The following is a 26147-nucleotide window of genomic DNA, read 5'->3' as shown; positions in this document are numbered from 1 at the left end:
TGAGTCAGGCAAAATAATAGTGGGATGTCCGTCTCTTTCAGAGATCCTGATCATTCTTCTCAGTCCAAATGCAAGATTAAGCAGATGGATAAGTAATAAGAAGTGAACATATCTATAATAAGTAGCTTTGATTGATTAACAGGGTCAATTCAGCTATATCTTTAAGGAAATGCAATCCTTTTTTTCATATTGCATTTTCACAAATCACAAACTGTGTTGAAAGGCTATTAAATAATTTTTAATCATGATAAGACTAGTCAATGGTCCACCCATTTTCACACTTTAAATGGGTAAAAATACCTTCACACCAATGCAGTCCCTGCTGAAGAAATAAATCTGCAGTGTCAAAAAAGAGGTGGCTGTACGATGCTGTGGGGATGGTGTTTCCAGTGTTAGTTTTATGCCAAAGTTTGCATTGTTACTGTAAACCAGATAGTTCAGTTTGGCTTTCTTTAGACTAGAACACCTTCTTCCTCATATTTAGTGTGTCCTCTTTACGGTGTGCAGAAAACCTTAAAATGTTCTTTCAACAGTTGATTTTTACTTGCTGCTCTTCCATGAAAGCTACATTTGTGTAGTGCAGGAAAAATATAGTTTTTCTTTCACTTCATAACATGCACTACTTCATGTTGGTCTATCACAGAACCTTGTTAAAATCCAATGAGGTTTGTGGTTGTAATGTGACATTCATGTCTAAAGGTTCTGGATATTTGAATACCATTGCAATGGAAGAATAATAATAACAAGTATCTGACAATTTTGAGCCATAAGATATTGTGGTTTATTGTTATGAATACTTAAGTAAACTTTAACCACCTTCCCCAAAAACCTTCGCCTACTGATATATACACAAAAATGGGTTTTTTTTTACAGTAAGTTGAAAACATTTCCAAGGGGGACATAATGAATTCGCCTAACTGGGCCTCATAAGGGTGGCAGACACTATTGTTAATCAAGGAGTAACATCTGCTGTGTTCTTCTAATCTTCTCCAGACTGTCCTGCCTGGTTTTAGACTGTCTGCTTTTATTTTTGCCTGCCTTTTGGGTGACCCAGGATTTGTCTCCTACACAATATCGGATACCAGCGTAGAATTAAGTTGTTGGAAAAGTGCACTTCTTTAGTGATCACATGCAGAGCAGTATTGGGGGCAAAAGTCATAAAATGTAAAGAAATACATGAAAGAAAAGAGGTTTCACATTTTTCATAAATGACTTTAATTTCTTAAATACATAATCATGTAGTTAAATAAACCTTGACTTAAACATATGAATTATTACATAACCTTTTCTATAATTGGTAAAACTTTTATGTGCGCTGTACATCATGAATTATTTAAAACTATAAATATGGCTCATCAGGTAGACCCTGACGTGATTGGTTACCTACAAAGTATTTTAACTGACAGTTATTCTTATCCACTGACTGTGATGTGTAAAACTAATGAATAATGTGTGTGGGGGGTGGGGGGTGCGTGTTGTTTTGATCATTTGTCTATTTACCTTAAACTATGTATGTTTAATTACATCTAATTTATCACATGAATATATATTGATTACTTAAACATCATAGATAAGAAGCAGACGATTAAATAATGTTTATTCAATCAATTTATGTTTATTTGTACTTGCTGACTACAAGAAATTAGGAGTAGGCTGGGTGTGTTGTTGCTGTGAAAACCATAGGGGGCAGTGTCCACCAAACATGTTACAAGAAAAGAATCAAAAAGTGATCAAGACGTATTATAAAAAATGGATATTGTGACTAATTGCAATAATTTTTAATTGTTTGATTTTTCTTACTTTTCATGGTTTTACTGTTAGTTCAGAGTAAAAAACAATAAAAATAAAATAAAGCAATCTTCCAGAGAGCTCCCTGCATAATGCTGGGTGCCATCTGCGGCTCACACTGGCCAGGGACAGATGGCTGAAGAACTCCTGTTACAGGAGCAATCGCTTCTCAACTTTAATGAACAGTTAATCCCCTCTGTGGCTAACAATTCCCATTTTATTACAAGTAGAGGTTGGCATTCATGCAAAGTGTCAAATCAATCCAATAAAACCATATAACTTTCTAAATATGTGGCAATTAGTTTCTCAGCTGATTAAACAAAAATGAGTTACTATTCATATCCAAAGTGTGTGTCATCCCACCTTCACACAAAAACATGCAAACTGTCTGAGAATCTGTTTTGCGAAAACAACCAGATTGATTAAAAGAAAAACACTGACACCATTTGTCAAAATTTAGAAGTGCACAACTTTAAGAACTGTCTTTTAATAGGTTGTTGAAATTTCTTTTACCCAGCGGGGTCCTGTAACTATAGTCTGAACATAAAAAGAACCATATGGCTTTCATGGAGTTCCCATCTAGGTTTCATTGCCTTTCATTCTTCCCACTAATCCTCACCCATTATGTTTATAGCCAAATTTAAGTGAACAGACTCATCTCAGTGGGTTTCAAGGTTTCCCTCTCAGAGGATCCAAACCCAAGTCGCTGGCAAATCATGATTTAATAAAGCTCCCCTGTGTCTGGAAGAGCGGTAGCTAAATAAAAATACATGTCACACCTTATTTAAATTTTTATTTGTAAAACATTTTGCAAACTACTTATCAAATTCCAACAAATTTACAATTTTGCAATACATTGTTTTGATCAGTCATATTAAACCCCAATAAAATCATTTGAACTTTACAGATGTAAAACAAAATGTGAAAAATGTAAATGACTGAATAGAGTTGCAAAGCGATGCACAAAGGAAGTGTTTTGAGATGTAATTAGAGGAAGCCTCATGTGTGATACCATCTAAAACAAACTGCAGGTTTCTGGAACTTTTCAGTGTGCAGAGCTTCGTCTTCTCAGTCGGTGGAAAATCGATTTATTGAGGTACAGCTGCTTTCAGTTCATTTGGCTTGCTTTGATAAACAGAGAACACCCCTTCAAGTATTACATTCATGTTCAAGGACAGCAACCGACACAACATGAAGAGAGCAGCTTTATGATTATTTCATATATTTCTTTTAGCTCCTTCGCATATAACCTCCAGTTTAAGTATTATAACATTATGTATAAAACACGCATGCAATAAGTTACGTTTTAAAAAAACACAGAGCTGTCATTAGTGAGCAGACTGCACAGTCTCTCCCTGAGAATCCCTCCGCTCGTTCTCCATGTACGCCTGCACGGACCTCCACAGGGCCCGGATGTTCCCTTCGCCAAAACCCGTCGCCCCTCTGCGCTCAATCAGCTCCAGGAAGAAGGTATCCTCAGCGAAGAGGGGCTTTGAAAACACCTGGAGTAGATATCTGAAAGCATAACCGAAAGGTCAATACACATTATGAACCACCTTTAATATGACTCTTGCTACTAATCTGCACTCAAACTGACTTTCTATATACATACAGTTCCAATGACATCATTTAAAAGTTCAGAATAAAAGTCTTACTTCATATTCTTATTGAACAGTTTAGTGTCAATACCCAAATAAAACAGTTGCTGATGACCTGGTAAAGGTTTTCACTCTTTATCACAACTGGTTGTATGAGAATAAACCGGTAGTTTATTCTCAGTTGTGTCCCACCTTCTGTTTTCGCTGCATCCTGTCTGTGACGATGGAACCTGCTGCAGGTCCGTATCCAGAAGAATGCCGTGCTCCGAAAGCCTCTGGGGATCGAGTCCCGCCTCCTCTATTTCCTGCTGTTTTCCGACCTGCCAGAGCACACGTCACGTGTAAGAAATCACTGGTTTGCAAATCAGTTGGTTGGATTTTCAATGCGCCTGTTGTCCACATGCAATCTAGGTATTAGGGACAAAGATCGAAATGCTCACAGAGAGCGGTGTGGTTCTCCTGACGATGGTTAAAAACGTGTAGAGTGAAGGAGGGAAATGAATCATAAACCATATTGTTATCTTAATAATATTCCAATTCCGACTTTTTTCTTTCTTGTCTATTTGAACTCACTTTTTGTTGTTGCTTCTCCCTAAATTTCCAGGTTTTATTTAAAAATTAAATATCCTCATTGTATGAAAAAATGATTTATTTGCTTTGACTTATTAGGATATTTTCTAAATTTACTACTTAGTTTTCAGGAAATAGTCTTTTTTTAAATTTAATCATAACTGTATGCCATCATTGAGTGCATTAGCTATTCAAAAACAACATTTTATTATTTCATTTACTCATCTGCAAGATCTCCTCTGACAGAAAGTCCTTAATAATAACAATAGGTGGATATTCTGGTAAGAAAATTCTAAATGTATTTGAAAATTTAAAAAATAAAATCAAATAAGGCATCCCCAATATTAAAAATGTAAAAACATGTAATAAAACACAGTGCATTCCTCCAACAATCATCTGAATATGTTTTGCTTCACAATCATTCTTCAGTCTGCAGTTATTCTTTTGCTTTTGTAGCAGTGGCCTTTTGTCATCAGAACCATAATCATCAGAATTAATAGAGACAAGTGCTTGAAATGTATCATACTGTCAAATAAACTCATTAGGAGTTTCTATTTTTAAAGCAAAATACTCAAATGAACACATGACATGCAAACCAGACTCTGTATATCTGTGTCTCTGTCTGTGTTGTTTTCATGAACAAAGAGCGGCTCTGTCCTGGCCGTGCTGGGCGGTGTGGTGGCCTTGAAGAGACTGATTATGAGCTGAGCTGTGTCAGGAAATCTGCATAGAGAGGCTAAAAAAAGGAGCGAAACCAACTCTGATTTTATTTTCTTTTGAAGAAAAAAAAAAGACAGCATTGAATAAACTGACCTTCTGAACTTCCTTCTCTCTTATTGCAATAAGGTGTGTGCAAACCTCTGTGTAGTATGCAGGAGGAGGGGAGAAAAACTGGACTCCAGCTTCAGCCATCGCATGCGCGGTAGAGACAATGTTTTTGGTGTAGAGTGCGACGTGCTGGACGCCTGCCCCTCTGTGCTGCTCCAAGAAGGTGTCCACCTGGTTGCGGCCTAATATATGAGTAGCGATGCACTCAGAAGCTGTGACGTCAATGACTGTAGAATAATCTGAAAGGTCAGCCGGGTTGTTGTACCTTCATGAGGAAGTGATTCTGCGATGACAAACTTGCAGTCGGGTTCTTTTTTGTCAGGGAAGGGAAGAGCGATGCCCGCTTTGCTGCATTTCCAGTACTGCATGGCAGTGAGTCGAAGTCCGACGCCTTCCTGGTTCACAACGAAACCTTCATCTATATCTTCATTGCTACAAAAAACAGAAAAGGGTTGTTCACCTTGGGATAAATTACTTTGTAATGCTTGTTCTAATAACCATTCATTTAAAAATACCTGTGGTGCTTTTTCCATGAGGGATTCATTTTTTGTGGTTGTGGTTTTAGATTTAAAAAAAAAAAACACATAGCAAGGTCATGTAGCTCTAGAAAATTATGATTTTGCAGATAAGAAGGAAGTTTTTTGTTGTTGTTTTTGGAGACTTTAATTACACAAATCTGCAAAAAGTTGTCTAGTTTGAGTATTAAATGTCAACATTGGCCGCCAAAAAGAAGAGACTTTTTTTGACCTTTTCTTTTTTTTCTGTTTTCAATACCAACATATACGATGGATATTACTGTTGAGTAATATCCGTCTCTCACCAGTAAGTGGCACTGAAGGATTCATTACAACTTTGGCCTTATTCAACGTTCATTACAAAAAAAGAGACAAATATTTAAAAAAAAGAAGAAGAAGAAACAACTATAATTAGCATGTAGACAATAGCTTCAGATAGAAGGGATTTTTTTTTCAAACCATCTCTATTTGTGTAAGATGGAGCCATCCATCCATCCATTTTATGGACACCCTTGTCCCTAGTGGGGTCATGAGGGGTGTTTGTGCCCATCTCTAGCGAACGTTTAGGGTGAGAGGCGGGGTAGACCCTGGACAGGTCGCCAGTCTGTCGCAGGGCGTAAGATGGAGCCTTTACCTTCAATTTTTTATTTTTTTATTTTTTGGGTTGGAGAAGGAGCAATCTAATCTTTGAAGAATTTGAAATGTCAAAACTTGTCCAATGTTAAAATCCCAACGTAGCTGAGCATGAATCAAGTTACAGGTTAATAGTGAGCTCTAAGTGCAACTTAAACCAACAAAATGGCATTATTTAACATGTTAACAACATGGCTGATGTTAACATTAACATTAATAAACAGCATACGCTACAGCAAGTGAATTGGAAGTAATTTAATATAATATACTTGAATACAGCTGTCATTCTGAGTGTTCGAAACAAAAATTACATTTAAATCCTAAGAACAAAATTTGACTGAGGAATGACATTTTTGATTAAACAGTGTGGCTTGATTGTGCATAACTACACTCTGCCATACGTTATTTTTGCCTTTACTTACCCATCAATGAAAAATCTCTGAAAGCCAAAAAGCTTCCCATACCACTCCATGACCTGGTGGGATGACTTTCTGGGACAGGCATAAGTTATGTGATCAAAATGGGTAACTGGACACGACAAGTCCTCCTTTTGCAAGCTCGGGTCCTTTTCAGTGATAGTAAACCCAGGCAAAAAGGTCCCTCTGTATTTTGTCTTGTCAATCAACGTGTGGCACACATTTCCCACAACCGATTTAACCACAGAGTAGGTGACGAGACCATTCTCGTCCTCGACTGTCGTGGGAGGCACAAGGAAGTTGCAGCCCAGTTGGCGGAGCACCTTGAACGACCTTTCCACATCTTCCACCTCGAAACACACGTTACTGACAGAGTCCACCGGATGGTGGGTGTGAACATCGTAAAGATACGACGGGTTACTCAGCTTGTGTTTCTCCGAGTGGACTCGGGGAGGATGATCGGAGTGTTCACCGTTTCCACCTTCCTGCGGCCATTCATTCAAACCCACACTGCCCTGAACGGGTCCCTCATTCACAACGAAGACTGACGTTCCCTTCCGGAAAGCCACCTGCCTTGACCTGTCAGTCAGTCTGGTGGCAAACAAATTAAACTTGTATTTTGACACAAGGTCGTGGGCTAATTTCAGCCCGTTTGAAGCTTGAAGCGAAACGTGGTGTAAACGGCGCAAGGGAACTGCCATGTTTCATGTTTCCCCTTTCTCTGACGGGGTGCGCATCATTTGTAAGCCGGGAAGGAAGGTGGAGCGCCGTGTGGACTTCGTTTGCGCAGACTCTCAAATGGCGCTATACCACTCAATAATAATAATAATAATAATAATAATAATAATAATAATAATAATAATAATAATAATAATAATAATAATAATAATAACAACTGAAACCTAAATTAAAGGGAGTCATATCCACAGTCTGTATTTTTTTTTGATGAAGCAAATGCTTAACGAAACACTGTTTAGTTATTATGATTAACACTAATGAATTAATTTAAATGTTGAGATAAATGGGTTACATGTTACATGTCATTGTGTCTTTATAAATTGTGCATTATAAAGACACAATTTTCATATTGGTTGTATCTTATTTTGAGTTGAAGATAATTCATGGCTCAATGATTCATATATTATTAAGACAAAAATACATATTATAATGAAATTTAAAGGCAGTTAAGTAAAAATAAGATGATTAGTTGACGATAAGTGTTAGTCTTTCAGTCTGAATATTCTTGTATTAATACCTTTCAATGTAAACTTGACACTGACAATATAGATCAAAATAGTGTTTTAGGAAGAAATTACTGGCGGAGTATTTTGAAGAATTTCATTTAGTATTTTCAATTTTATCAGGAAGGAAACAAACAAGAACACTGGTTGATAAATCATGTTCTTTGTTTCTGCTTTGAAAAAAATATTCAGCTTTTCAGTTGCTGTTGATGAAGCACTTGTAGGCTTTAATATGAATGATTAAAAATAGTACTTTGTGGTCTTGAAAATGCTCTTTAAGGAACATTTTGACTAGTGTGCTTAGATAAAACTTTGTTCTATAAACTCAAAGTAAAACTCCATAAGACAAATTACAAATCTACCACACATTCTGTATGTATTTTTATATGTTTTATACAATAGTCCACCATAATGTCCCAATACACAACAGCAAAAATTTGTCCCTTGCTTCTAACTAATCAGAAAAAAAAATAACGCAGACATGCAGCTGTTGAAAATTTCTCGTTCATGATGCCTTTTCACAATCCCAAGCCTGCAATGTTAACCCCAGCAATGTAGTATTAACTTGTTGTACGTGAGGAAGAAGAATTTGTCTTTTACATCAGTTCCCCTTATTAAATTACGAGCGAGGCATGCAGTATAGCAACACTTCATGATACTATTTTACTTAAGTGCTATTTATAGGAAACTTGTTCAACAGTTATAACTATCTGTCACAGCTTTGTTTCACATAGATATTAAGATAAAAAAAAAATAATTCACATCTACCAATATTCCAGAATATTAAGTGATGCACTATGAATAGCAAGTAAAAAAACCCTATCTTTTTCTATATTAGACAAGATAATACATCATTCACTTGTTATTAAAAACATAGTGGCATCTAACTCTCCACTGTCAATGTCGATGTGTGTGTCTGTGACCTTGGCTTTAATCAATTACCTCTTGTCTTCCATAAAGGAAGATAACTCCTCCCACTCCGTTTCCTCATAACTTCCCAAGCCATCCCCCCGGCTAACTGTTAAGTAATACACCCAAACGTATTTAAATCATCAGTCATGTAAGTTTTAACACAAAAAATGCGTACCAATGTGAAATCTTCTTGCGATACCGAAAATTCCGTCGGTTCCTGAAGGCATCCCAGCACTCAGCCAGATGATTGGTGACGACATCAGGCTTGCGTTTATTTTGGCTGTGCTCCTCATTTGTCTAGCTGTCGCCGCCATTAAACCAGACGGGGACAGTTGTAAACCATGGAAAGCTGTGAATTTATACCGTAAGTCGCGGACTTCGGAGAGTCTGTCTTTGTTCTGCGAGGTGTCGTTGGATTTGTAAAGGTGAACATGTGAGAGACAGACGGAGTATTTCGGACAGGGAAAGGTTTGATTGAGCAGGAGGAGGGGAGACCTGGATGAGGAGACGGAGGTGGAGAGGGGTAAAGCAGGACGGGAAGGATTTGTTGTGGTTTTCAACAGCTTTCAAGAGGCCAACACCGTCACGAAACGGTAATATATTGCATATTTATTTACCTTATTAGGTAGCAATTTTGTGGTTGTGCCCTAGCAGATGACTTTCGGTGGTTTGTCGCTAGTTAGCTAACGTTCATTCGCTACGAAGTTAGCTTGCCAGCTAGCAAGCTTATGCTGAAGGCTGAGAATCCAAACAAAGAATCCAAACTATTACGCAAACTCAACACTGCCTCTGATAACATACAACTGCTGCGTTGCTTTACCTACGTTGAAATTACAAGCTGCCACATTTTGAGGAAGAAATGAGCAAAAATGCGAAGCATTTAAAGGGTTCGTATCAAGCTGAAAATGCCAGACTCCCACAATTTAACAGAGCTCTCAGTTGATTTTAGAGTTCTTACCTCTAAGCCAAAAAAAATAAAAAATTACATGTAAATATCGAAAAAAAAATAATTCAATTTTCACCTATGAGATTTTCCTCTAAAATGTCACAGTATGTGACACTCGTCTTACTGCTGCTGTTGCAAAACAAAGATCCAACAAATTCTTACAGTTTTGTTTATTGTTATTTTGTATAGAGTAAAGACTCAGATTTCCCCTGCTCTGCTCTTTGTAGTATAGCAAGCTGTTATTAGCTGGTTAGAGGGACTATCTGGTTGTGTAGCCAGCCTGCAGTCGGCTGCCTAACATTGCGCTTGTAGCTTGCTTACACTAGCTGCAAAACTTATCTAGTTGGAATTTTTTCTTGGTTCATTTTTAAGAACTTTACAAAACTTCAAAAGTTTTCTATCATGTGATGCCCATGATTTTTAACAAATTTTTTAAAACCTTTACCTCCGATCTTACGTCATTATTTTGCCATTAGTTGATATGCAAATCACAGCTCTTCTTTCTCATACAGCTCAACCATGAACAAAACCCATGTACTGAATTTTACTCACACTGTAGCCCAAACACCTGACTGGTTCCGTCAAAAAGCTTCCATGTCAATTTGACAACTTGAAAATCTGATTTACAACAGTTCAGTAAGTTTGAGCATTTTAAAACTGAACCTTCATGCTGTTGCTTTTACCATTCTGCTTTTATAGACAAACCTATATCTATAAACACCAGATATTGGCTCAGTTTAACAAACTTAGCTTACTAATTTTAGCTGAAAACAGCATCTCTTTTTTTTTTTTAATTAAATAAAAGCTAATCAATGTAATAGCTAGTGCTCCTTTAGTTTCCCACATGGGACTATTGCCCAACAGCTACATTTGTCTTCCTCCAAGCTGGTAGTGTCCATCATCAGGAGGGGAAGGACCTGCACTCCGTTAAAGGAAAACTTTCTCTGGCATCCCATTAAAAGATCTTTAAACTATATGATGAAAGATTTTAGCAGTTTAGAGTCTGTAACTTTTTAAAGTCTTGGTAATCGTCCCATTCCTACTTGAGACTGATGTGGTGGATGAACAAAAAGATATCCACCTTGTATGCTGTTAGTGTTTCATGTAAAATCATTTTTGTGTGGCCTTTTTCTGATTTATTTATTTTTTATGTAACTTCAGAGTATATATATATTTTTTTGATAAGTAAATAGAAACTCTGGAAGCACAATGTTTTTGCTCAGTCATATTTTTCAATTCTTATTTATATTTGAAAAATTCTGAAGAAATGCTTTTTCTTCAGCAAAGTCTGACAAGCTCTTTCTTTTTGTCTCACTTGAAGCTGGATTTTACCCGCCAGGAAAAAGCAACCCACAATGACGGAACAAAGGGTGAAGTGGGCCTGTGACTACTGCACCTACGAGAACTGGCCGTCTGCTGTCAAGTGCACAATGTGCCGCGCGCCGAGGTTAACGGGACCCATCATTACGGAGGAGCCGTACAGAAACATCCCCGAACCCGATCCCGGTCCAGAATGGGATCCTGCTAGGACTGGGAGCGAGAGCAGCCTCCTGATCTGCCCGGACTCCAGCGCCAGACCCAGAGTCAGGACGTCCGGCGTGACAGAGCTCGCCAGCAAATGGTCCTGCCAGGTGTGCACGTACCTGAACTGGCCACGCTCCGTTCGCTGCACGCAGTGCCTGTGTCAGCGTCCGCGGACCAGCAGCCCGACGGAGTCACCCCAGACTTCAGCTACCAACGCAGGCTGCCGGCCCGCCAGCGTCCACTCCCCCGTGGATACGTGTGAGGAATATAACGACAGGAACAGACTCAACACGCACCAGCAACACTGGACATGTACAGCTTGCACTTACCAGAACTTGCCCAGAACTACAAAGTGTGTCATGTGTGACCTCCCCAAACCCAACAACCAGGAAGCAGTAGGGCTCCCGGAGCCCGCACAGTCCTATCCCCTGATCATCGAGCAGGACGCGGCGCGGTGGAGGGGCAGCTGCAGTGGCAGCCAGCTTCAGAGGAGATCCCCTCCTACGGCCAAGAGGGAAGACTTCCAGAGAATCGAGGTCGCAGCTGGAGCCATGAGCACAGAGGAGCATGAGGTAAACTTCAAGAAGCTGAAGCAGATCAGGAACCGGATGAGGAAAACTGACTGGCTCTTTCTTAGTGCGTGTGCTGGTAAGCTTTTACTTTTCTTATTACACTTTCAGTTTAGGTAAAGAAACGGTTGTTTGTTTTTTTTCCCCCGAATCAACATAGGTCACAATTATACATACAACCCCTGTAACACCTAGTAGAAAGTCCTTTATGAAGCTTCTGGCATAGTCTTATGCATGTTTGACACTTTTATCAGAATTAGTGTTTTATTTTATTGAAATTATTTGATTTTCTGGCACAGGATGAGCTTTAAAGCTTAATCCACACTGTTGGTAAAGTGGAGGAAGGGGTTTGGAGGATGGAGGATACACATTTATTATAAATTTTTCTGAGTAGTAACGATGTTAAACAAAAAAAGTTTAAATTTGGTCCCATTTAACCTTGAGGCTGAGTATGTTCTCAATGTGCCACTGAGAGGATCTTTGAGAATCGCTGAGTGTTTCCCAGCTGGTGGGGCTGAATGGGGCGTCTGGGCAGAGCAGTGAGAGTGGAGCCTGTGACCGGAGTCCCTCTTGGCTGTGAGTCAACACACCCTGTAAACAGTGGCGCTTATGTCCCGAGCACAGACCTCCGGCAGATGAAAATAGCCTCGACAAAAACATGAGAAACTGTCAACAACAGAAAACCTGAAGGCAAATCAACACGTGATCAGCAGTGCACTCTTGACCTTTGCACCGATTGCACCTCCCAACTTGCTGTTGAGGATTAGAAATCACTCCAGTTGTGCTAGGAGTACTACTTTTAGACAGTTTAGCACATATACAGAGGCAGCTGACTCACTAGTTCTCCTTGCACTGTTTCTAAGCAGGAAGTGTCTGAATCAAGCGTTGCAGTTTGACCAAGACGCCAAGCACTTCCTTTGGTCTGAGAACTAAAGTCTCACTTCACTGTGTTGTTTCCTCATATTTCTGCTGCATTAGACATCTGTAGTCGAGCCAGAATCTCTGTCCAATTGGTTCAACTGTCACCTTAAAGATAGCCAGCTTCTGTTTTTGTTTTGTTGTTGTTGTTTTTAACTACCAGCTTCCACTGACAACAAGTTTTTGAAACCTTTCATTAGCAAAAAAGACATTAGCCATTTTTAGTATCAGTATCAGCAATTGTATTCCAAGCTAAAATCTGCAAATATTTGAAACTCCCTCTAAAAATGCTTAAAATTCTTTAGTTTATTAGTTCAACACCAAATGTACCTTAATATTTATTAATAAGCACCATGGAGGCAGTCTTGGCGCTACAGCAGAAGCCAATATCAACAGTCTTCCATATCTCTCCTCTTTGGGGTTCGGCCAGTCAGTGCCAAGGAAAATAAACGGTGCTCCTGGATTGGCTGCTGTGGAGCATTGTGTTTTGGTTTTTCAGCTTCCCAAGCTTCATTGCTTTAAAATATATTTACATGTACTCTGTCAAAAAATCAGTTCTGTGTAGGTTTTCCGCAAACAATTTGGAGTTGAGTTCCACAGAGAAATACGTATCAACTGTATATAATTATGTTTTATAAGTCATTTTGCTCTCACACATGCAGTCTGTTTCTTGTGCTACTTATGATAGGCAGACTGTGAACACTGTTTTTATACTTTTTTTATATTGTAATTTTTAAAGAGAAATCGGAATCGGGTGAACTCGCCATTGACCGTTCAAGTCTTGATTTGAAAAGTCCTGATCAGTGTTTCTTTTAGCTATTGGATGTACAGGAATTTTTATGTTTGTTGGTTGTCTTTAGTTGTTCGGTGTTTTTTTTTTTTTCTTCTTCAATCACTAGTTGTCCACATCACAAATACTGTGAGTGAAGTTGAAAACGATCAACAAATACGACCTGGAATGTAAATACAATTACCGTCTAGTATAGAGTTAACTCTGTACTTGATGCTCTTTAGCAAAGAACACAAATGAAAATCTGAAGATAACATTTCAACTTTTACTCATGAAAACAAGTTAAACATGTTCATCAATTAATAGAGGAAAAAAGTAATCTAATATTTTACAAGTTCCTTTTCAGCTCTAGTACTGTTACAGAATGTGCCAGCTGGAGTCATTTAGTGCCTTGTTATAGATGCGTGTTTGCAGAATGTCACTCGGCGTGTGTAAAATGAGACTAGACAGCTCTCAGGTTAGATTCATCTCACAGCAGTCACCCTGTTTCCTGGCAGAAAGAACTTCCTCACTACAGAGAAGCTGTTTGAGTTTTCTAGCGCCTTGGTGCCCTATGTGCCATCTAGCTGTTGTACTTTTCACTCATCACAGATGTTGCCCACGGGGTCCAGAATTAGAGGGGGTAACACTAATCCGCACAGGCTGTCCTCTGCCTTACATAGCCATCTGACGGCTCTGCGTTTAGGCTGCAGGGTTTTGCCTGCTCTCCCTGACTGTGTGAAAGCTGTTCTCATGCTAGCTTAGCTGGAAGTTACAGCTAGAGGTCATCCAAACTATTAACTGACATCAAGAACTACATTTGCAGTGCAGTCATTTTGACCTTCATTTGTCCATTTTAAACTGCGAATGTTGTCATTAGCATTTCTTCCAGACTAAAGTTGCTTTTACATGCTGTCTTTTGTTAGCCATGATACTGAATGGAAGCTGATTCAAGACAAAAAGTTAATGAATTTTCTCACCTCTGTGACGTTATTGGTAAACGTGTCCCACTCAGTTGACCCAAAGTCAGAATTGGTCAATTTTCCCTTGATTGCCTCTGATTAAAGATTGATTGGTCAAATAAAGCAAACACAAATTTTATTCATTCATTTATTTTTAATGTCAGTTATATGCATTCAAACTAAACAACCCCAAGATTCTCAGGCTGTTAACAGATTGACCAACCATCGGTAACTTAATGTGTTTTTTTTAAATTTTTTTAGTTTAATATAAATCAGATGAAGTTTTGTATGAAGTTGATGGACAAGTGAGGATTTTATTATCCTGCTGATAGGGCTTTTATTTTCTTTGTGTTTTTAATGCTAGTTTTTTGACCTTGCTGTCTTCCTACCTCTGGTGTAGGAGTCGTAGAAGGAGATCTGGCCGCAGTGGAAGCCTACAAGTCATCCGGAGGCGACATCGCTCGGCAGCTCACTGCTGATGAGGTCCAGCTCCTCAACCGCTCCTCTGCTTTTGACGTGGGCTTCACTCTGGTCCATCTGGCCATTCGCTTCCAGAGGCAGGACATGCTAGCTATTTTGTTGACAGAGGTAAGCATTTTGACTGCAGACTTTTATTAGCTTCAACCGCATGGACTGAAGCTATGCTCTGTGAGGAACCTGGTACACAGACGTCCCTTTGTTAAGCTTATGTTGTTTTTTTTAACATGTATATTAAATACATGTTAAAAAACATCTGGCTTTTTCTGACACAGCCAGAAAAAGCAGTTGCTGTTTATTTAGTTAAAATTTTAGTTATTTTTAATTTAAGATATCACTTCAAGGTTAAAGTTTTCTGCCTGATAAAATATGGTTTCTTTGATGTTTGAACAGCAGTTTCAGTCTTGGAAGAGTTGTTTCGATTTTCTTTTTAAGGACTTAGTTGGAACAAACATTGGTCATAAAGCCCTTATGTAGACATTTAAACTTGAAACAAAATTCATATTTTGGGATTTTATGATGCATTACCGGACTGAAAAGATCTTGAGTTTTAAACTTTGATAAATTGAGTGAACAGGTAAAGCCTTGCTGGTCAGTGGTCTGAGGAAACATCTTATAAATTTGATCTTTGTCACCACAAATGGCAAAATTGATGGGATGCCTTATTTTGCATTCTAAAGTGTCCTGCAACTTCTAGATGTCTCTGCTTCTTCACAGCTGAATTAAATAATTGGGTCATTAGCAGGACTTAACTGATGCCAAGGAGGTTTTATTTGTCCATTACATAAAGGTGTGTTGGACCAAAGACACATCTAAGAATTGCAAGGCACCGGTCCCTTGGGGACTGAGGTTGTCACGGTGTATAAGACGTGTTGACAGTCTTATTGGCAGTAAAGGGTCCCCAATGAGCTCTCCATGGACCCCCAGGTTCGGAAATGATGCGTTATTACTTCCTATTCCCCATAGTTCACCATGCAATCTGGATGTCTATATCTGCAGGGGAAGTGCTCTTTAAGGATTACATGGAGGATTAGCCTGGCTCCAGTCACTTCTTCCTAATGGGGATGTTAATACAGAGTTGGAGTGTCCTATAACCAGAGGAAGCAATGATGCTGGAAGACAGAGGGGTGAAACAAGGCCCTCAGTAAGAATTAGATTAACTAAGTCTGCAATTATTGGTTTTAGTTGGATGTTAATTATTTTGGTATTTGCCAGTTGTTTCCCTGGTTAGCGTTGATTTTTACAATAGTTTTTTTAGTGCGCAGGAATTAAGTGTTAAATGTGAATATCACTAAATACAAGTGGTGTAACATTTACAAAGTGTGGATGCTGGGAGGGAAAAGCAATCAAAGTTAACTATTAACTATTTCCAGTATAAGACTAGCAACTTTAATTAATCTAAATACTGATATACAATTCTAAACTAAGTTTAAAATATCAGCTCTGTGATAATTGTGCTTTTATTTTGAAATGGTAAAACCCTCATTTTATATAAAATGTTCCCTCTCATACAAAGTGGGACCTATCCTATTCTTCTAAATTCTGATTATGATATCTGCATCCCAATTATTTGCTGATATTAATATTTTCTGATCCAGAACTCCTTTACTTAAACATTTAGTGTTACTTTTGGTCTTTGTGAAGTACAAGTTAATATGAATAAAACATGCTGAAATGTGCATATGTCATCGCTCTATTTATGTGAACAGAGTTCATCATGGCATAAAGATTATAATTTAATCTTCATATTCATTGTTAGTCACAGAGCTCCTCAGCATGAGCTACAGAGATGGAAGGAGACTAGACACGCTTCAAAACGTTACTGGTTTCCAGAAGCTGCTACTGTCTGCTCTGTGGGTTTTTTGTGGCGTGAACTGTTGGTTAAAATAAAGTGAAGAAAAGCAGCTACATCCTCTTGTCATTCATGAGCAGAAGTGGCATTGTTGTGTGTACATGAGAAACCAAGAAACTTCACCAAACAGCCTACATAAATAAGAGTTTGCTGCTTTTGTTAAATCATGTCAAGAACATAAGACGGTGACTATTACTAGCTGTTCTCAACAACTTTAAATTAGCAGTTAGGTTGGGGCAATTAGCTTCGCTAACTTAAGTAGCCGTCCCTGTGTATTTTCTACGCCATAAATGTTCTTATTATAAGTCACAGTTCATCACTAGTTTGCTAATATTTCCAGATCCTACATTTCCCATGGAAGATGATGGTTGAAAGTTTCAAGGATTAGAGCAGCTGGCCTTCCTGTTTGCTGAAGGTTTTCGTGGCTCTTCCCTAAAGCTATAAAATTTCTCAGTTTCCACCTCTCTAAAGAGTTTTTACAAAACATGCATGTTTTGTCTCATCACATTAAATATATCCCAAAGGAGATGTTGTCCTTGGGCAGCTGTTTAAACTTTAAGTAATCTGACAAAATTGAGAAATGCATTTATTAATATGTAAAACATTAGTTTATCTATAATACAAGAACGTAATCTGTATATGTTGTCATTTAAGGATGAAATTATATTCTGCCTGTAGTCTTAAGCTTGCAATTACTTGGGACCATGTTAGCTTGGTGACCTCAGCCCATTATCTACTCCAAGTCCCAGCTATCACAGAAAGAATAGGAAAAAAAATACTTTGAATGCCGTTCTTAATCTGTATATAGTGTTTTCTTGTACAAAAATCAAAATGGCTAAAGTTGTAAATATACAACAATATCAGTTGCACCTCTACATAAAATTACTTTCACTGGGTTAAAAGTTCTCGATCCGTCTTTATAACAAATGAATAATTTGACAAAGACGTTGTAATTTCCAGCCATTCAGTATTCTGTTCTTGTTTAAGGTGAACCAGCAGGCAGCGAAGTGCATTCCCTCCATGGTGTGTCCTGAGCTGACGGAGCAGATCCGGAGGGAGATTGCAGCTTCCCTTCATCAGCGCAAAGGAGACTTTGCCTGTTACTTTCTCACTGACTTGGTCACCTTCACTCTGCCTGCAGGTACTCATCACACGCCGATACTTTCAGCTTCTCTACATGTGTAATGTTCTTTTATTCTTTATAATAATGTATTGAACAATTGAAACCATTATCTTTTAGTTCCAACTGCCAGAATTAGTGATTCATTTTCATCTTTGAGTTTACATCATGATAAAATGGCACCTGCAATAAAGCTTTGCCTTTTTGACTGAAATGGATTAATCTTGTTAATACAGTGGAACTTGTAAAAAGCATAGGGCTGTTTTAGAAATCTGTGGGTTTTTTTTTTAACCCTTAGAAAAGATGACGATGATAGAAGAGAAACTGTTGGCTGCAGCAGCTTGTATTCTGTTTTACAGCTTTCTTTTTCTGCAGACAAATTTCTTGGTAAAAGATTTGCTCAGAGAGATCCTGGGACCCGAGGGATTTTATGACGGTCAAAGAAAATTGTACATTTCTAGCAACTTTTATCTCCAACCTCTGTTTGAACTAGAACGAATTATCTGCAGGTCTTATCAAAACGGAAAGGAAACTGACCAATGTCAGCCTAGCACTTCACTTGACCACAAAGGAGCAAAAGCTTAAGTTCATTTAAGAAGTTTTTGTAAGAACCTGGTCTTTAAATCTAAAGATGTAAACTTTAGCTGACATCTTATTATAGTAGCCTTAGTCACAAAGTTAACTCATGTGAAATTTGTGACTAAGGCTGTCAACACTATCATACTGAAACTCATGTTGATATAAAATCTCTTTGTCATGATGACAAATGGATACTGCAGCATCCTGAATGTTTTTCAACATGTATCCTAACTTCTATGTCATCGGACTGGAACAACTAAAAGACATGACTAGTACAGGCAGGAGAAAAAAAAATCCTGATCTGTGCTTTCCAGGTTGGAACAGTGTTGACAACAGAACAACCAACATTGTGATTCAGAACTTCATGAATACATGATTACAAAGCATGTAATGTTAGATGTGAGGCTGTGTGTCTATAATGTGCGTGTGTGATGCCAATTATGTTACTGCCGAATGATTTTTGCCTGAGGCCAGCTGCAGGCTTCAGTCTCTCTGAGAAAGCCGTACAGTTCAATACCGAACCAGATAATAGGCAGCTGGGTTCTCGCTCTCTGTCGCCTCAGCTCGACACGCACAGAAACACACACTCCTGCGCTGGGCCGCAGTGTTTACACTGTACCATCGACTAAACGTCATGAGGGGAATGGAAGTGCAAAGAGCATCCCTCGTCTGCGATCCATTACTGTGGAGTTGATGTTGCTCTCCTCTCAGCACAATCACTAAACAACGGTCATGAAAACAAACGTTTCTCCTGTGTTCTGGCAGATATCGAGGACTTGCCCCCTGCTGTTCAGGAGAAGCTGTTTGACGATGTGCTAGACCGAGATGTGCAGAAAGGTATTTGGGATTTATTCTTTTTTTACATATCTGATGTTGGCGTGAAAGAGTAAGCAGTAAGCTGACTGTCTATTGGAGAAGTCGGAAGCAAATAAAACAGCTACTTGAAAACCTTCTGAATCATCCCTTGTTACATGAGAAAAATTTATTTTTCTTAAAACTATTTAGTTTTAGAGTCAAAGAAATCCTGGTTTGATGAAATATCCATTGTTTTATAGTCTTCACGACAGATCATCAACTATTTGTCATTTTGTCCATAGAACTTGAAGAGGAGCCTCCGGTTATTAACTGGTCTCTGGAGCTGGGGACCCGCCTGGACAGCCGTCTCTACGCCTTGTGGAACCGCACGGCCGGAGACTGTCTGCTGGACTCTGTGCTGCAGGCCACCTGGGGCATCTACGACAAGGACTCAGTCCTCCGCAAAACCCTCCATGACAGCCTGCACGACTGCTCCCACTGGTAAGGAGGCAGAGTTCTCAGTACCGGGGAATCCTTTTACCATTTTAGAGTGAATCTACTTTGGCCTTTTTGACTTTCTCTAAAAAGTCTGAATGAACTGACTATATTAGATCTATTTAAGCTTTAAAACTACATTGATACTGCATGCATCATTTTTAGCCTGTGAAGCCAGTTTTCCCAATTTACATGTTCTGGTCTGAAATTTGAAAAAAAATGTTTAGCGCTTCCCCCTGAGATTTGCTCAATGTTTATTTTCAGCTTTATCAGTGTGAAACTTCTGTAATTATTACTTCTTATTTTCTTATGCTTTTTCTTTGCTAAAATAAAACACAGGCCTGATGTTGAAATATTTCTGCAGCTTATTTCCATACACCTAGGCAGGCAAATTCTAAAGATTTAAAAATTTAGGGTGAGATTCAACATGTAAAAAAAATAAATTATGTGCATAGCTTAGATTTTTTTGTTGATCACTGAGGAAAGGTCCTACATTGAGATTTAATTTTTAAGTTGGACATTGGTTGAGTCAAATAAAGAGCAAATCTGATGTAACCTTTTTTTTTTCTTTCTTTGTATTTAAAAGGTTTTACAGTCGCTGGAAGGAGTGGGAGTCCTGGTACTCGCAGAGCTTTGGTTTACATTTCTCCCTCAGAGAAGAGCAGTGGCAGGAGGACTGGGCTTTCATCCTATCCTTAGCCAGCCAGGTAATTGTTCCTTTATAACTGATGTTTACAAAAAACAGAAAAGTACAAGAAATATATATAATGTAATTGCAAAAGTATTTACGCTTTTTGAGCTTTTTTATATTTCGGTGCAGTTTAATTAAACGTTAATTAAACGTTGACCTCAAACAACGTTTGAGGTCAGAGTCCAGTCAAAGTCCAATTGAAAATCTATGGCAAAACCTAAACATGGCTATTTGGCTGCTTTCTATAATTTTGCCACTTCTATGAGTGAGTAAAACTTTCAGTGTTGTGGTGCAAGTTGAGACATAACCTCAAAAGACTTGCTGCAATCAATTAGAGCAAAATGAGCCTGGAAACAAATATATACTTTAGTTTTTTTATAAAAAAAAATGTTTATCCTTTTCCTTCCACCTCATAGTTATGTGCTTATTTTGTCACATAAAATCCCGATAGAATGCATTGAGGCCTGTGACCTGACAAACTGTGGAAGAGTTCAAGGAATATTGATGTTTTTGCCAGGTGCTGTAGAAACAGAAAATATTAGTTAGTCTAAGATATAGAAAGTCGTTTTGCATATGTATTATACGCAACAGCGTATGACTAGACTGCATGACTACACTGCATTATTTTTCGTACCAGTACTATTAAGAGATTTGCAAAGAACTGAGGTGGATTAATGGAGTTGCAAGGAGAATAGCTGCAGATTGACAGCTGATCTACTTTAGTGACACGCCTGCTGAGGCAGCACTGCTTCTCAGCACGTGATTTGGGGATTTAGCTGAGCCACTACTCTGACAGGATAAAGAAATATTGCAGAAGCTTTGATTAGATATCCTCCACTGAGCCTGAAAGTGCCAAACATATGATGTTGGATGATGGCACGTTTTTGTGTCTCACTTTGTTTCTTTTGAAGCTTTTTGATGCGGATTGTTGCATCTATTTGAGAGAAGTTACATAATCTGCTTTCTGCTTATTCAGTTAGTACAAAGATAAGATGAGCAGGTTAGGGATGGGAATGGAGATAGAAACAGAACTGCTGTGTTACTTTAAGGAATGCCTGTTTTTACCAGGTTGCATTTATGTTTATCTTTTTTTTTTGCCTGTTGCCTCTTGGGCAACTCTCTGTACGTTTAATGTACCAAGATGAGATTGTCTCACTGTTCAGTGAGAATCACATTTGGATTTGGGAGTTAAGTTCCTACTACCTATGATCCAAGAAACCAGTCAGAGCGGTTGGAAGCTTGGAAATCCAACCTTTTTTTTCCTGCCGATTTAATGCACCATAATGAAACACTGTTGGACCCCAAAGCAACATCCCCCTTCAGTGGAAAAGTTGTTACTGAGTAAAAGTTTGCTTTTGTCTGTATCATTGAGGTGGCTAGGTTGAAGAGGAAGCACAGATGCTAATAAAAAGGAAACCATTTTCTGTGTGTTGAGACACGTTTGCGGTTTGTTCAGTTTTGCTAAAGAGAACAAAGCATCAAGCAGATGACAGGAAGGCCTGAATGGAGCAAAGGTGATCTTTTGGTTTCTTTTGACCTTTCACCTCCCGTCTGTTATGGGACATGCCGCATTAGGAAATATAGGCAGGATTTTGAAAATCTTTTGAGATAAACATTTTAGATTTTCTGTCGTGTACAGAGGACGCCTGCTGTTTTTAGTAAAACTGGCCTGGCAAACTGTGCTAATTTGTTAAATAAGAGTTTAAAAATTATCTCTACACTTTTAAAATCCGGGTTCCTACAGTCTTGAAAAATACAGAATTTGTTTAACCTTTTTCATATGTCAAGAAAAGATTGAAAAAACAATGGTATCCTTTAATTTTCTTCCCATTGTCTTGTAAATTTCTAAGAATAAGTTGCTCTAATCCATGTCATTTCTCCCCTACCCCCATGAAAGATAAAAGATCACATTGTAGTGTCACACTTATGTACCTATATTTTGATTGGTCCATTCATGATTCTATTTATCCTTCAAATTGTCTATCCATTCATTCGTACAGCCAGGTTTTTGCATATTTTATATTTAAAGCGAGTTATTTTGCCTGGGCGCTCTCTAAACTTAAGTTGGAAAAGTATTGAAATTTGACTTGGTGAGAGAATGTGTAAGAATCCGTACAATAAGTAATAAAAGCCCGCTTACAGTGCTCAGCAGTGGAATGTTTTTCACTTCTTCTAATAAATAGAATTGTATACTGCTAATGGGAGAAAGACTAAAGCACAAATGTCATACACCTGACAGGAAATGTATAAATATTAGATGTGAAATGAAATGAAATGTTGTCTCCTCTGCTTTCTCTCAGCCCGGGGCCAGCCTGGAGCAGACCCACATTTTTGTTCTCGCACACATTCTTCGAAGACCCATCATAGTCTACGGAGTAAAATACTACAAAAGTTTCCGTGGGGAAACGTTGGGATACACTCGTTTTCAAGGTGAAGAGACTTCACATCCATCAAGAAATAGTCCAGATTTTAGTCAATGTGGTTTACTTACGTTTTTTTTTTTTTTTTTTGCTTATGTGTTTTATTTTTTTTTGTTGGTGAATTCTTCCGCGTCAGATAAAATAATGTTTTAAATGATTATTTTGCGAGGAAATTGCAAGTTGATATTTTCATGCAGTCATACCTCTGCTTTTCATATACAAACACATTGAGCTTACAGCAGGAAGTGCTCTGACAGAAGTCGCAGCATAGAGTGTGAGTTTGCTTCAGACGCTCTGCTCTGCTAACAATACTCTGTTTGTTTCCAGTCAGCTGAAAAGCTTCTGATGTCAGATCTGAGCTGGTGCTTTGTCCCTGCTGACTCTCACACACAGTTTAAAAATAAAGTGTACAGTAGGACAGCCTGTTTGTTGCAGGGGCCTACGGGGTCACCAGGTTCGCCCTGTCCCAGCTTGTTAAATTCGTTTTTGCGTCCACAGGTGTGTACCTTCCTCTGTTATGGGAGCAAAGCTTCTGCTGGAAGAGCCCCATTGCCCTGGGTTACACGCGGGGACACTTCTCCGCCCTGGTGGCCATGGAGAACGACGGTTACGACAATCGTGGTGCAGGCGCCAACCTCAATACTGATGACGACGTCACGGTCACCTTTTTGCCGCTAGTGGACAGCGAGAGGAAGCTGCTGCACATTCACTTCCTGTCCGCTCAGGAGGTGAGCACTTACATTACTCCTGTAGCTGCAAATTTTCTAAATTTTCTCTCTCCCTTAAGCTTAACAATTGATATACTTTTTTAAAAAAATCTCTCACATAGAGTTGTGGTCAGAATTTTTCATTCTTTTAAATTTTTTTGGTTTGTGAAAAGGAGGAAATCATTAAAAAAAATATATCTTTTAATTAATACGGTCAGAATTATACTTGCATCCCAACTAATATTTGGATAAATGCAATTGTACATTTTTCATGGCCATAAACAAGCTTCTGACATGATTCTGAGGAGAAATGTTTACGGTACCTTTTATTTTTTTTTTTTTAAAAGGTTTTGTTGGCTATAGTGGCCTTTATTTGAAAGTAGTTTGACAGGAAACAGGGTAATGAGAAAGGGGAAGGCATGCGGCAAATATCGCCAGGCCAGGAATCGAACCTGCGACCACCATCACGAGGACTAATGCTTCCATACGTGGGTCATGCTTTCCCCCTGCGCCACCACATCACCACCATGTTTACCATTTCTAAGATTAATAGAGCCAATTCATTATAGTTTTCCTGGCTCAGAAAGTAATTTTGTACAAAGTTCACTACAGATTGTGTTATTGGGCGTCAGCCTGCTTTATCCATGTCAGTACTTTTTTTGATCTTGATTTTTGCGCTAAAATGGATAACTAAATTCCCATAATTATCGACATTTGGTTTAGGTGAAATGAGATCCATTTATACCAGTAATTTTGTTTAAATTGTTTATTTCAACAAGGAATGCTTTTAGAAAATCCAGACGTCATTTTCATATGCAGGCTTCCAGCAGATATTGAAGTTTCATGTGATTCTTTTTTATAAATGATTCCCATTTTCAATTTTCATAAATCTAACAAAAGCTGTTTAAGCCTAGTGCACCTCACTGTGGTGACATTTGGGAATAAACAGATGTGACTGTTAGCTCAAAGCTAAGCTCCTCTAACAGAAGGAAGTAAACTTGGGTAGAATCTAACTGTCAGCTGTATGAACGCTGCGGCTTGACTCTTACTCACACATCATCAGTGAACTTCTACCAGGAAGTGTTAACGATCAGATGAATGTCTTTCACTCTTGCTTTGGAAATTTGCTGCTTCTTTAAAATGTATTGTAGAAACATGTATAACCAAAATAACGGTTCAGAAATCTTGTTCAACCAACACAAGTTAGTTTTGAGAGAATATTTTCTGCTTGAATAAAATGAAAGAGTGAAAGAAGTGTAGGAGAAAAAGAAAACATGACTCCAGTTTCCAGTTTGTTTCAGCGCATAGTTTCACCTTGTAAAGACTTTTGAGGAAACTTTAATGTTTAAGTATTTCGATGTGGCTTGCTTGCAACCAGATGGGGAACGAGGAGCAGCAAGAGAAGCTGCTGAGGGAGTGGCTGGACTGCTGCGTGACGGACGGAGGCCTCCTCGTCGCAATGCAGAAGAGCTCCCGCCGCCGTAACCACCCCCTGGTCACCCAGATGGTGGAGAAGTGGCTGGACAGATACCGCCAGATTCACCCCTGCACCTCGCTCTCTGACGGTGAGGAGGACGACGATGAAGATGAGTGAGGACAGTTGGAACTTGTGCTCCTTTGAAATGGACATTGTAGGCTCTGGGTGAAAGTACTGGGCTCTCCAACTTTTGTTTTTTGTTCTCCCACCCCCCAAAATGCAAACCCCTTCCCTGTTATAATGCATGATTTTTGTGAGCTCTGTTGCAGAGAACGTATCTCTTCTCCCACTTAAGCACATAAATGCTTCTTAGTTCAAATTCCAAGGCTCACATTTTTCCCCCGTTTGTTACCTAGTTATCTCAAAGAGCTAAAAAAAAAAAAGAAAAGCCAGAATATGTTTGAAGATGTACCATATTCCCCAAGCTGCAATAGATTAGGATTTTCATCTGCACACTTGCCATGAAGAAATTTGTTAGGATGCCAATTCCATTCGTTTTGTCAGTGGTTGAAGAACATATGTTTCACTGAGCGCTTATCTTGCTGCAAAGCCCTTATTGATGCTGGATTTATTTATTTCAAACGCCTGGCTTTTAGTTCTCCTCTTTCTGTTCCCCGCTTTCTTTTTCATTTTGACCTGAGTTTTATTTGATTCACCTTGTCTTGAAGTATTTTATTTTGCACAGTTAAAACCTACATTTTGGAAGGGGAAGGGGTGACATTCAAGTTTGCTGACATTTTTATGTGCGACTCGTAGCTCATGTTTGTGTTTTGAAGAGTGAGGGGTGATTACGCCGGCGGGGAAAAGAGAAAACCAAACACTCTGCCTCTTCTGTGGAGAGCATTAGTATTAAACTTAACTCACTTGCAACCACTTAACTTTTGTCTTGATTTTTAATTTCTTTCTGTTTTGATATGAGAATTAATCTGGTTGGAAATATTAAGAGATGTCAAATTAGATATAATCTTTAGGAATTACAAGAAAAAAAATCCAAAAATTTCCTATTACCAATAAACTTTATGGAATGGTTTTGGAAGGCGCAGATGTACAAATTTCCCTTTACCGCTTTTTGAAAAGGTCAATATTTTTACATTTTTGCCCATGGAAACATTAAATATTTTTCTTTCTATCCAGTACTATCCTAGCAGGCCTACTGTTTCTTTAAAGAATAGTTTGTATTGATGATATAGTAAAAACCCTTAATTGAAAAGCAAAAACATTTTTTCATCTCATGTAGTCAGACCAGACTGGATGCTTATTTTTATACACAAGAGTTTGAAAAGTACTGAAAGTGCCTTGTAATTTTGGCTTTATTGTGACTATATTTAGAGTATGCAGAGAAACA

The 26147-nt window shown here is 38.5% G+C and overlaps 2 protein-coding genes across 3 annotated transcripts; one reads left to right on the top strand and one right to left on the bottom strand.

The window, feature by feature from the left end:
* Positions 1–2564: 2564 nt before the first annotated feature.
* Positions 2565–7077, bottom strand: hpdl (4-hydroxyphenylpyruvate dioxygenase-like). Of its 2 annotated transcripts, XM_032574927.1 has the most exons (5): positions 6355–7077; positions 5050–5216; positions 4815–4966; positions 3579–3706; positions 2565–3303 (listed from the first exon to the last, which is right to left on the bottom strand). In XM_032574927.1, the coding sequence occupies exons 1-5, from the start codon at positions 7047–7049 to the stop codon at positions 3117–3119; spliced, it is 1329 nt and encodes a 442-aa protein (XP_032430818.1). In that variant the 5' UTR covers positions 7050–7077; the 3' UTR covers positions 2565–3116. The 2 variants fall into 2 exon arrangements, with proteins under 2 accessions (XP_032430818.1, XP_032430819.1); XM_032574928.1 differs by lacking the exons at positions 2565–3303; positions 3579–3706 and adding an exon at positions 4106–4692 and having other exon boundaries at positions 4770–4966.
* A 1680-nt stretch (positions 7078–8757) lies between these two features.
* Positions 8758–25680, top strand: zranb1a (zinc finger, RAN-binding domain containing 1a). Its single transcript, XM_032574918.1, has 10 exons — positions 8758–9094; positions 10769–11619; positions 14590–14777; positions 17506–17659; positions 18983–19054; positions 19315–19513; positions 20094–20214; positions 22499–22628; positions 23117–23346; positions 24704–25680. Exons 2-10 carry the CDS (start codon positions 10803–10805, stop codon positions 24917–24919), a joined length of 2127 nt encoding a protein of 708 aa, XP_032430809.1. The 5' UTR covers positions 8758–9094; positions 10769–10802; the 3' UTR covers positions 24920–25680.
* Positions 25681–26147: the final 467 nt, after the last annotated feature.

This window comes from Xiphophorus hellerii, chromosome 10 (genome assembly GCF_003331165.1).
Source record: "Xiphophorus hellerii strain 12219 chromosome 10, Xiphophorus_hellerii-4.1, whole genome shotgun sequence".
Classification (NCBI taxonomy): Eukaryota; Metazoa; Chordata; class Actinopteri; order Cyprinodontiformes; family Poeciliidae; genus Xiphophorus; species Xiphophorus hellerii.
This window is presented reverse-complemented; position numbering and strand designations above follow the sequence as displayed.